Below are 12,713 nucleotides of genomic sequence, written 5' to 3'. Positions count from 1 at the left end.
CACTTGAGCTTATTCATCATGACAACATGATTGAACTGACGTCACACATCCTTGTTTTGCTTAAGATAGTTATATCTATATAGCACCCATTTTCCTCTCCTAAACTGGGTTACTTTGAAATAATTGACCCCAAGTTATTAAACCAAGATATTTTATAATCATGTTATTGTGGTTATTTACTCTCTTGAAGATTGGGCGAAATGGAATAACATTATTGGTCCTCAAGGATCTTACAATGCATTACAATGTGTAAACAACTGGTAATCCAACTTCCTCTCGTAAAAAAAGACTGTTAACTACAAACAGTAATGTGTCAGTTATAAATCACACGATATAATGCTTAAAGACTGCATCTTTGATGTAGTAAATAAAATATAGCGGTTTAAAAACAATAAGCTAGCCAATCATATCAAATAATAATGATTTCCAGGTTAGTCCCTATTATGGCACATGCCTTGATTCAGTCACCCCTAAACTTTTTGCCATAAATGCCAGAGGAATACTGATAAACTGACACTTGCCTCTAATTGTGAGTGGAAGTGAGAGATAAAATGTTAAGGACTAAACACCTTATAGCTATTTTCCCATAATTTAATTTTACCACTTTGCCATAAAAACCCCCCCACAACAAACCAATCACTGTCAATCATAGAGCAATTATTGCCTTGTCATTGCACACCCCTGAAGAACATGTTTGTCAGTATTTTTAAACAATGTTTTTTTTATTTCTTCCCTCTCAAATCTGTGTCGTTGTGCCATTCTAACCCAGATATGTAGCGCTGCTTGTGTAGCCCAGTTCAGCCTGTAGTTCTGTTGTATTCACCACCGAACCGGTGGCTAAATTATTCCCCTGTGGGCCGCACTCTACATCAGCAGGACCTCTGTGTTATTGTGCCAATGCCCGAACAAATTCAGATATTCATCTCAGATAAATAAACTGCGTGTCAGCGATTGCCTATTAAATGTGTGATGACTGAAAAGTCTGAAACATAATGGCTCGCATCACTCATAATCATTCCCCATTTAAAGTTATTATTTATTAGTGCGCAACAAAAGTTGTGATAGTTAAGGCCTGGCGAATGCTTCACGTACACAAACTTTCCTGTGTGTCAGCCATCCTTTTTTGTCCGGTGGAGTTTTGCGTGGGAGTGTATTCTTTTTCCATTTCCAGGATTTCAACACTGGTGGAAAAAAAAAGACCTTTGTGTATGCAATGTGTGCTCTGAGACAGCTCCAGAAAAGGCGTCTTTATCAGCTGTCATTTTACGAACTTTTTTCTTTTAGCTTTCTCAAAAACGCGCTGCGTTACGGGGACTCGTCAGCGTCATGCGATGGCACAACATCGCGCTCCTCCTTGCGCAGTGTAAACACTCGTTTCCTGAAAGTCCCGCCCCCCCGTTCCCCCCCTCATCCCCCATCACTCAAACCCAAAACACAGCCCTGAACAGAAGGTGACCCTTTTGTGTCTCTGTGCCTTCAGGACCTGTTTTACAGAGGCCTATCCAGAGTTTCACAACCCCGGCTCCCCCCCGCCCCGCCTACACCTTTCCACTGTTGCGTGGGCAGGCGAATGGAAAGCGGAGAGGCGCGGAATGTGGACGGGCAGGTTCCAGACGAGTCATGCTGCTCTCGTCCCCCTCAGCACACAAAAATTACACCACTTTGCCTCTGCTGTTCCCCTGTACCCCTCTTCATCCTTATCCTCCTCCTCCTCCTTAGCTTCATCTTCCTGGGTTTCCCCCCCCCCTCTGGGCTGCTGATATGGCCATCTTTCAACGCCGGGGTCATAAACGCATGTGGTAAAGTGATTATGTTACATTACAGTAAAAGGGGTAGGGCTGCATGACAGGATGCACTTCCTGTACGGCTTCATTTGGGCTGTCAGATATATGATTACAGTCAAGGAGGTGAAAATCAAGTAGGTCCAGTTGATATGCAGAAAACATCTGACACTCCCACTGGCTGAGTGGAAGAATAATTTATTAAAGACTTCCAGTGAAGTGACTATGTCATATGTATCTCCGTAAACACACGAAGTAGGTCAATCACGTGACAATCACGCGTCTAAGGGTGGCAAATCCTTAGATATGACAGGTGTGACTAATCAAAAAAGGGTGACAAATGTATTGGAAACAGTGAGTGGCAATGCATGTCAGGCATCCATGTTTTTGTTGAAGAAGTCTGTCTTAATAGACTAAGAATGGAATATTGTAAGGCTGAACAAGGATTCCACGTGCAGCATTTCATATATTTTGTGGAACTCTGTTTTTCCCCTTTATTTTTTTCTTTCAGCATAAAAAGGCATAAGGTCATTTAGACTGAACTGGAAAGAAAATTATTCAAATCCCCTTATTTCTTTTCGCCAGTATCCAAAGGACTGCCTTTGATAAGTGATGGGCGAAATGATGTGCCATAGGCCATATGATTGGTAGAGTACTGGGATCACTCAAATGGCACAATGATAGGTTTAAGTCAAAGGAAATAAAAAGCAGCTCCATCCATTTTGGTTCAATCACTATTTTTAGCATTTCACAGCCAACATCAACATCAAAGGGCAACCTTACAGATAGATAAATAGAAGGTAAATATACTGTACACAATATTTGTCTCAATTCCCGTAGAGGAAAAGGGTTCTCAGAAAAGCTGCTTTGTGACAACGCCTTTTGTAAAAATCTTTTTTTTTTTTTAAAGTGCTATACAAATAGAATTGATTTGACTGAATGTCTGATGTCTTTTACTGCTAATGATTAATAGGCTGCAAAAATGGCTTCCATTGTTTCTGGTGGTGTCTTTGTCAAGGCTGGATTCCCCTGTCCTGGGCAAAGTGGTCAGTTCAGATGGCCACACCCAGAATAATAAATCGCGCGCAGGAACCCTAAGCCAGGTCCGAATGCTGATTGGCTAAATCAAGGCTGTTGACTTGACTGCATTGGTCACACACACACACACACACACACACACAGACAAGGTTTATGGCTCAGATCCTGGAACCGGTCTCCCACTGAGAGTGTCCAATATCTGTTAAAAATTAAGCGGCGGCTTCAGCGGTATCTCAATCCCGCCAAGGGGGCCACGCGAGTTAACCATTTACCGATGTGTGACCGAGGGACTACCCTTATTAGTCTGTGCCGGCGTCTGGGCCCTGGGCAGCGGCAGAGGTCACGGCAGTAATGCGGGGGACTGTGGAGAAAACAGATCGGGGGGGGGGGGGGGTTTCCTGCGTTCGCGGCTCCGAGGTCGTCCCGACTCTCGAATTCCTCCGGCCCAGCTAGTTGAGCTTCGGCCGGTGATGTCATGCGACCGAGCCTGAACCGCGACAGTTGAGGTCACCGCGGATTCGGGACCACCTGACGCAAGCTGGAACCATTTTCTTTTCTCTTTTTTTTCATGGTTTAGTCGGGTCTTCTGCGTCACTCTTTTAAACTTTGTTAGTTGACTTATTACCTGTTTTGTGACGGAGAATGGAATAGAATCACTTAATTTTTCCCAGGGGGGAACTTGAGGTTTTTTTTTTTTTTAAAAAGAACAGCATCAAAGAGACAGTATCAATGTTCATTTTGACAAAAAATATTTACACTCGACTAAAAGAGGCTAGTGAAACCGAAAGATTAAAGTAATTTATCATTTCTGATTTTAAAGCCATGTGCAGCCGTTGAATAAGATCGTATACAATAGCCAGTATCATGGCATGACCATTATTAGCTGTAATGGCAATAAAAATTCCTAATACAATATGGTTTCTGTGTACTGTTATGTAATTATATATTAATACATAACATCAACATTTTCAAAGCTCTTAGTAGCATAAATATAACGTCCTTATGAGATAATGGAAATTCTTTCTCTGCTGTGTTGGTGTGCTTCATGAGTTGAACTGCTGGTTTCAGCTTTTGTTCACTTGACATAAAGGTGAAATAAAGCATTGCTTCACTGTAACCATCATTATGAAAGCTGGAGCCATCCCCTGCCCCCTTCTTTCCCATTTTGGATTGACTAATTTCTCCTCCGTTACCACTAAACCATTCACACCCACACAGAAAAGGCCCGTTTGCAATATTGGGAAAGGTGCAGGTATGCCCCTTAGGGTAGAACTCCTGTTTCTCTTGTTCAAAACTGCTGCAGAAATTTACTGACAACAGCCCACCTGTATTTCCACAAGCAAATGACTTTTCGCAAACAAATGGCATTACTGCCTCCTTGTGGACAGTGAACCCTGAACATGGAAAAGGTCATGTCAGTCACCTATTTGGGCTAATAAAATGGTCAAATAAGTGAAGCAAGAGTAATCAGACTGCTCTGAAGGAAGTACCTTGCCATACACTAAATAGCTGCCAAGACAAAGAATGATACTGAACTCGGTAAAGATAAAATGTTTATAATTTAAATTCAGCCCAGCTCTTACTCACCGATAAAAACAGTGCCAGTCAAAACTAGCTCAAGCCAGTAAACCAAATAAAGCCGTTAATTTTACATGAATGGTAACTTCGTATAATTAAAACTTTTGCCAATATATGTTTTCATTTCAAGCTTCTCAAAAGTGTTCTGTACTTCATGCGGCTGAATTTTAGGACGGTACAGCTGGTGCCCTGACACTTACACGTTGCTATGAGAACATTTCAATCCCATGAGCCCCACACAGCAACGTTACAGTAAAAACACTTACAAGATCCAGCAGGAGATTAGCTGGAATTAGAACGGCCAGAGTGACAGGCTCAAACGTATGCAACATGATCCAAGTCACACACTCTCACGCTCTCATACACTTAAACACACAGCCTGCCAATATCGCTGTGCATATACAGCATCAACCTTACGGCCTGTTCAGGTCATCAGGACAGTATACCATCAACCATGTGTGGAATTAACCTTTGTGTCAGTGACAGTGGTTGAACCTTTGTGTCCCACAGTGGCAGTGACAAGTGGCAAAGGAAGTCTTGACCTGCTTTTGCTCAAAAGGAGGCCCTCACACAGTATCACTTATCAATCAACTGTCTCCCCTCCCCTTGCCTTTCTCCCGGTTCTTTTAATAGCCCGGTCTGGAGCGAGTGCAGCAGCTGCCATTGGTCAGTGACACCTGCTTGCTGTCCCTGCTCTCTCAGTCCGTGCCCCCCCCCCCCGTGTCCTGTCCGCCCTTCTATCTCCGCGTCCCGTCTCGGCTCGATCCCCCCCCCCACCCGCGCCTGCCCGCCTGCCCGCCACCCGCCACCCTCCCCCCCCCCCCCGCCCCCCCCCCACCGACAGACAGACGCAGGCAGCTTCCCAGGCCAGTCATGGCAGACAGGAAGGACAGCAAGGGCCCGGGCCGAGCACCGCTGAGGAAGAAGGAGAAGAAGGCGGAAGCCAAACCAGAGAACGTTCCGGAGAAAGAGAAGGGAAAGGAGAAAGAGAAGGGAAAGGAGAAAGAGAAAGGAAAGGAGAAAGAGAAGGCAGAGGAGCAGCAGCAGAAGCAGCAGCAGCAGCAGCAGCCGGTGCAGGCGGAGGGGGCGAAGCCGGGGGACAAGCCGGTGGACAAGCCGGGGGACAAGCCGGGGGAGAATGGGGCGACCCCGGAGGGGGCAGCAGCCACTGGCGATGATGGAGAGTTCCAGTTCCAGCCCATTGAGCTGCCTCCCTTGGAGATCATTGAGGGGTAGGTGTACGCTCTCTCTCACGAAATATCCCACCCACACTCAGTACCACAGCACACAAAATAACTTTAGAAGCGGAAGACAGTGCGAAGAGGTAGTAATATCGGCAGTTCTATATTAATAGAGGTACTGGTAATATTAGTGGTCATAGTGCTAGTGGTAGTTGTAGTAATGGTGGCATTATAGTGAGAGAGACATTAGAGAGCCAGAAAGATGGAATCATGGCCAATGGCTACCTTTGTCATGAGTCATGAGCTCCTCGGATTTATGAGTACTTCGTCTACCACTGGGGCTCAACAGAAAAACACAGGAGAGAATTTGTGAAAGAATTATGAAGAATTGTGGCAGTACTTGCAGCAATAGTAGTGAAGTTTAAAAACAGATGAGCTATAGAGGTGTTTGTTTGCTTGACTGTAGTAGTTACGGGATAGAAGGTAGTAGCCTAAGATGTAACATGTATGGCACCACCACTGTAGGTTTATTGTCTAGGTAACTGTGTGCAGCGGACTAACTATTTGTTGTAAAATTATTTTTTAAAAACACTGCTAATTATAACTGTATGACTGTCGTTTTAATAATTATAACAGTCGTGCCAAACTGTAAATAGTTCATTTATAGCATGACAGCTGATTGGACAAAGAAAAATGGCAGTTAGTTGCAGCTAGCATCATGCTGAAGCTGCTGGTCTTGCTTTATTTCCCAAAGCTGCCATTTGCATGTACGCGCAGGCTTTTCGGACATTTTGGTCGGTCGGTCGGGGCAGTTAGGGTTTAAATGCCAACAGGGCTTTGTGTCCAAGATTATTACTTGTATTTTTTTTCATCAAAGGGATCGTGTCTAATTAATTTGTATAATTTAATTTCTTGATAATGTTTAGCATCTACTCACATTGTCCAGTTATAAGATCATTTACGCTTGGAAGCTAAATGTACAGGTGAAATGGTAAACTTCAGTGTCTTACGAAAGGTTTTGGATTGTCTTTCTTATAATGTGCAACCCGTTTGTCTCCATAATCTAAATAAAAGTGTATGTCTTGCCATCATTTTTTTTGCACACCTTGCTCTGGTGCTATTGTATTGATCACTGTGCATGAACCATTTTCATTCTCAAAAGGATGTGCCTTTGAGAATTTATTTCTTTTTTAAACAAAGGGCAAAACCTCCTTTATATTATATTTATCCAGACATTGAGCATTGCATTCTCTGTATGCTGTGTGAGCTCTGGAAGCATTGGATCCAAAGAGGAGACAAACATGACAAAAAATGAATAAACATCTTACTTAATAAACAAGAACTTGAATTTTATGCTGAATTGGAATGATAGATCTAGAGGTGAACTCTTTCATTTCAGAGAATAATTTTGTTGTTTGGATGTTCAATCAATACGTATTTGCAGCTCTGTTTTCAATATAAAGGCTTTATTTCATTGTAAATTATAAATCAAATTAAAGTTTGTGTGAAATTTATTTTATGACATTGAAAATTGAAATGATTGCTTTATTTGCTTAGATATATAATATTTAATTGTGTTTCATTTAAAATGGTTTCCTATATGCTACTATATTTTCCAATGAACACATAAGGTCCATATGTGTTTTTAATGATCCAGTTAAATGGCCTTCTCCATAATAAAGACATTTTATCAAGCCCTGCAAAATTCAAGACTCAGTATTGTTTTCTTGTTCAGGGTCAGCAGGTAGTTGCTATGTTTGTATGTTGGTGGTTTTTTTTAAATCAAGTGGACGTAGGGGTCTGACCCCTTCCCCCAACCCCTGCTCCCTCCCCCTTCCCTGACGTGTGTTTATTGTTCTTCAGATTTGGTATTTCTGTATGATAGCAAACATAGGCCATCCTGTCCTTTGGTCCTTTGATCAAAGTAATTGGTTAATTTCTTATCATTGTGTAGAATCAAAAGAGCCTAATTTAATCATCCTGGATTGGACGGCCAGTATTCCGACGGCAGAGCAGAGCACAGACAGACTGTCTCTGTCGAGAGTGGTTGATCACAGAGGCAATCCCAGAATTCCCTGAACATTCCGCTGGGAGTATTAAGGGAACGATACAATGCCCGCTGACAGCTAAATCGCAACAACGGCCAAAAAAGAAATTGGGTCGTGAAGTCAGGGTCCTAATAATAAAGATTTGACATACCAGGCAGGGCTGGATAGCAGGCCATATTTAGCCCAGAGTTGCAGTGCTGGTCATTCCCCCGCCCCCCCACTCCCCATCCCCCATCATAATGTCAAAGTGTCAGATCCAAAAACAGTGCACCCCCAACAGAGATGGATCTTTATCTCCAGGCTGAGTGCTATTTTTTGGAGTGCTATCTTTGAACATGGCATCTCGATTGTAATGCTTAAACTTTTTTTTTATCACTGCAAGCTTTTATTTTGAAGCGGTTGTCACAACACATTGGAATAAGGTTGTGATGACCCTTTGTTTTGATTCACCATGGTTTCCTGTGTTAGTGTTGTGGGGCTGGATATCAAGTCACTGAAGTCAGAGACTTGATATCCAGCATCATAATGCCTGAGAGGGCATTGGGGATTGAATCAGAACCTAATTCAATATGCATAAAAAACATTCTGACTGTCTTCACAAAGGCTTAATTCCACAGCTGAAACTGAACTTTGTGAGAATGTTGTTGCTATAGCATTGACGTTGGCTGCTTTTCAAAGTTGTAGAGGCATAAAAAAAATTGTATATTAAATGATGAGGTTTGTTTAATCCTCATGTCCTAAATTTTCTTGATTTAGAGGTGATTTGTTATCTATTTATTATTTGTGGATACATAGCATGTATGAAAGGGGCACTTTGTTTTATAAGTATGTGGGTACGGTATAAAAATTATGTGCATTTTCAAGCGGTCTCATATCAAGCGGTATTCATATTGATTCAAATTGAATTGTTCAGGGTTTTTTTATTACATCCAAGAAACAGTCACTGTCAAGTGGCATGTGACTATCTGACTGCAAATGGCTCTACACAAAAAGATCAATCAATCAATCAATCAATCAAACTTTATTTATAAAGTACATTTCCGACAGCGGGTGCAACTCAATGTGCTGTACATGAAAAGACAAAAAAAACAGGGTGATTGAAGGATATAAAAAAAAACATTTAAGACCTAAGGACAAAACTAAAATCACGATTTTAAAAAATTATTTTTTTAAATCAAATGACTAACTGACTTGTTAGTTGATTTAGTTGGCCTGACATCTGTTCCCTTTGTTTTTTCAGAGAACGGATAGACCCCTTCTCCTTCAAGTTCCAGTTTAAGAACGTGGAGTATTCCTCGGGCCGAAACAAGACCTTCCTGTGCTTCCTGGTGGACTCGCAGGCGCGCGAGGGCGAGGTCAGGCGGGGCTACCTGGAGGACGAGCACTCGGGCACGCACGCCGAGGAGGCCTTCTTCCACCTGGTGCTGCCCGAGTACGACCCGGCGCAGCGCTACACCGTCACCTGGTACGTCTCGTCCAGCCCCTGCCCGGCCTGCGCCGTCAAGCTGGCGGAGGTCCTGCGGGCACGCCAGACCCTGCGCCTCACCATCTTCTCCGCCCGCATCTTCATGTGGGAGGAGCCCGAGGCGCAGGCGGGCCTGAAGGCGCTGGCCGCCGCCGGCTGCAAGCTGCGCATGATGAAGCCCACGGACTTTACCTACACCTGGGAAACCTTCGTGGACCACGAGGATCAGAAGTTTGAACCCTGGGAGGACTGCAAGGATAACTACGACTACTACCAGGAGAAGCTAGCCGACATGCTGCAGTAACAGTGAGTGACGTCACAGAGACCCAACCCCTCCCCCTCTTCCACCCTTGCCACATCAGCCACCTCCCACACACAATTAAACTGTTGTGTTAAATTTGTATGGGCTATTGGTAGGTTAATCAGTGTTCAATCAACTCTTACAGAGTACATATGGTCCCTATTGGACTCATATGTACTGTGTTAGAGTTGAATTAACTCTGAGTAACACCAGATATTTTACTGTGCATAATGTTCTGGATTTAAACAAGCGTGGTGAACATCAGAGTGCAGTATAATTAAGCTGCACTATGCAATCTACCAATAGCCCATACAAATATTGAAATATGCATAATGATTTTTATGCCTTCACGACGGCACAGTCGTGGCAGGAGGCATTATGTTTTCAGGTTGTCCGTCCGTCCATCGGTCCATCCGAATTCTCGTGAACGCGATATCTCAGGAACGCCTTGAGGGAATTTCTTCAAATTTGGCACAAACGTCCACTTGGACTCAGGGATGAACTGATTAGATTTTAGTGGTCAAAGGTCAAGGTCACTATGACCGCACAAAACATGTTTTTGGCCATAACTCAAGAATTCATTATGAATTATGAATTTGTTTCACACAAATGTCCACTACGATAAAATGATGAAGTGATGACATTTTATATCCAAAATGGCTACTGGTTGGCGGAGGCATACAACCGCGTTCTAGTTTTAAACATACACTGATGTTCACATTACCCCTTTTTCTTTACCACACTTTAAAAATCAGCACAAAATCAGCTCTGCGTCACTGAGCACGCTGTTCACTGCTAGCCGCATGCTAAGACCGTGCCTAATTATATGAATGAGAGAATCCGGACAATAAGCCTCATCTATCATCAGGATCAGATATATAAGGTTTCCTCTCGATGAGCGACTGTCTGCTTTAGGGACTCAAGGAGCTGAAGGAGCCTGAAAGAGCAGCAGCAGGTGGCAGAGTGAGCAGCATTACAGTCTCCCTGTACCTCTGACTTATAGTCTTGTAATAGGAAATGGCATTGGGGGAACTTTCCCTTGAGCTAATTAAGCCATACGAGACTTCAGCCTTATGGCTTTCGAGTGTGATTCACGCTTAAAGGGAAATGACACTGGTAACTAATATGAGGGCAATGCATATGCATTATCAATTTTTTCAATTTTGATGGAGAGTGATATATAAATGCTTAAAGCAGGATGCTGTCAGAATGTAATATATTTCCTCATTAATGAATAATTTTGGCAGTACCCACATTATCACATCTGACAGTTCTTATAATGTGTTACAGGATAATTGAGGCCTTGGTGTTTTATGACAGGAGAATATGAGAATGTCCTGGGGAGCTCTGTTTCCTGAAGGGTCAACCTGAACATCTCAAGCAATTAGTGGAAACAAAATCTACCCATGGGGATTTTCTCTGCTATTAGTAGTGTCCTCATTAGTGCCCTCTAAACACATTCATGAAATGCATGGGTTTTTTTTTTGAGGGGGGGGGTGGCTTACTGTGATGGCAAGGGAATATGGTGCAATGAAAGCAATAATGGAAAAATGCTGAGTTTCACTTGGGCATACTGCCCCCAGAATCGCTCTTATGAATGTAGTATAGGTGTTCTTCAGAGGTGCAAAATCCAGCTCCAGGATGTAAAAGTACTCCCCATGATTTTGTTGTTCTAATCACCTGGATTTGCTAATTAGCACAACTCATCTGTCAGGATGCAGAAGTAATTAGTGAAATCAGTTCATGGAGAAAGACATGGCAGGACTTTTACTTTCTTTACCCCTGGATTTTCCACCCCCCAACCCCCCTTTGCTCCTCCCTCATTTCTGTCTCTCGTCTTCCTTTCTTCATCAGGGCCTGCTGCTGGATGAAAGCGCACATACAAGCTCCTGCTTCCGGGCATTCTGCATCTGCTTTAAGACCTGAGTATATGTGTCCTTCCTGGCCCTACAAAAAGTCTCCCTCTTTCACCCTGCTATAGAAACAAAGCCTTTCCTCTTATAAAAAAAAACCCACTATATTGGATGCTATGGAGCTACACTCTATTCCCTTCTCTCAAAGGCAAAATTTAAAGTCCCTACAAGGGGCTGTTTTTAACCCCAGAGCTGGGCCCGAAAATTTATCTCCAAGCTGCCCTTCAGCACTCAGGGGACCCTCTGTCAAAACAATCTGAGATGTTACCATGACACCTGGTCCAAAAACGAATGCTGCGCTCACATTAAGAAATGTCCATCAACTGTTTCACCAGCTTTTCTCAAGCATGTACTCCCTTTGCTTAAGCACCAGTGCTATCCTTTTCAACACCAATAAAAAAAAAATAGTTCTGTAAATTAATTATTGGAGGACAAATCTTATCTAATCTCATGACATTGTTGTTGTTTTTTATATCTTAAAAAAAAGCCTTACCGTCTTGAAATTCATACCGAGTATGCCCTTAGGTTTAAAAATGATATTCAGATATTTAGGTTTTAGATTTTTTATATTTTGATATATTCATTAATTAAAGAATCAAACATTTTATTAGAGGAAAAAAAATCCCATTTGGTACAGTTTAAAACATGTTGGGGATGAACTATCATGTTGTATGGGACATAATTTCAAATAATTTTCATGAAACACATCTATGTTTGTTTTCATGCAACTTTAGTAAGAAGGTTCTCCTGAAAATGTTCGTACTGAGTATTTAGTCTACTGTTAGTGATGACTACAGTTAGCTTTTCTTGCAGTTTATCTTTTGTTTACAACATGTTTTATTGTGCAATTAAAGTCATAATGCACTAAAGCAAACCAAGAAGCTGAGATGTTCATGTTATTCTACAAACCTGTTCTATAAATGTATACAAATATTTAATTAATAATTTTAGACATAAAGTGCAAACAAAGATTAAAATCATGCTAATAGCAGCTTTAAAAAACTTGTACTGAATCATTTGTTAATGAAATATTGTACATTAAAAGTGCCAAATGACACAAGCTCCTTAGGATTGTGCCTAGGATTTCGTGGTGTAGGTTACTGGCAATAGCAATTTAATAAATGCTTTCCCAAATATAAACGAAAATGAATATGTGGACTCCACTGATTTGTTCTTGTTACATATTTATTTTATCCCAATGGCTTTTGTTCAGGTCAGTGAACTTGTATAGTGGCTGCTACCAACTCATTAGAGACATCATTAAAGTGTAATAACAATTGAGAGATACCTGTAGGGACCTTCACCTTTCTCTGAAGGTTCTGTTTGCTTTCTCTCTCTCTTTCTCTCTTTGTTTGTTTTTGTGTGTCAACATACTCTTAGGAACTCATTTACTTATATGTTGTCTCAA

At 42.1% G+C, this 12,713-nt stretch overlaps 1 protein-coding gene and 1 long non-coding RNA gene across 2 annotated transcripts in view; both read left to right on the top strand.

Moving 5' to 3' along the window:
- LOC135237861 (uncharacterized) overlaps nt 1-3,060 on the top strand; it is a 43,418-nt gene extending 40,358 nt beyond the window's left edge. Inside the window, exon 3 of the long non-coding RNA XR_010324949.1 lies at nt 1,481-3,060. This is a non-coding gene — a long non-coding RNA (uncharacterized LOC135237861). The remainder of the gene's footprint in view (nt 1-1,480) is intronic.
- A 2,160-nt stretch (nt 3,061-5,220) lies between these two features.
- Nucleotides 5,221-12,451, top strand: apobec2a (apolipoprotein B mRNA editing enzyme, catalytic polypeptide-like 2a). The gene is made up of 3 exons (XM_064304699.1): nt 5,221-5,629; nt 8,867-9,397; nt 11,247-12,451. The coding sequence occupies exons 1-2, from the start codon at nt 5,271-5,273 to the stop codon at nt 9,393-9,395; spliced, it is 888 nt and encodes a 295-aa protein (XP_064160769.1). The 5' UTR covers nt 5,221-5,270; the 3' UTR covers nt 9,396-9,397; nt 11,247-12,451.
- Nucleotides 12,452-12,713: the final 262 nt, after the last annotated feature.

Source organism: Anguilla rostrata, chromosome 13, assembly GCF_018555375.3.
Source record: "Anguilla rostrata isolate EN2019 chromosome 13, ASM1855537v3, whole genome shotgun sequence".
Taxonomy (NCBI): domain Eukaryota; kingdom Metazoa; phylum Chordata; class Actinopteri; order Anguilliformes; family Anguillidae; genus Anguilla; species Anguilla rostrata.
Note: the sequence above shows the minus strand (reverse complement) of the source record. Positions and strands in the feature narration are given on the sequence as shown.

Bases quoted from the DNA above. Each gene is read 5' to 3' on its own strand.
- apobec2a (XM_064304699.1), top strand. From the start codon at position 5,271: ATGGCAGACAGGAAGGACAGCAAGGGCCCGGGCCGAGCACCGCTGAGG. The intron at 5,630-8,866 runs GTAGGTGTACGC...TTGTTTTTTCAG, and splicing joins CCCTTGGAGATCATTGAGGG to AGAACGGATAGACCCCTTCT.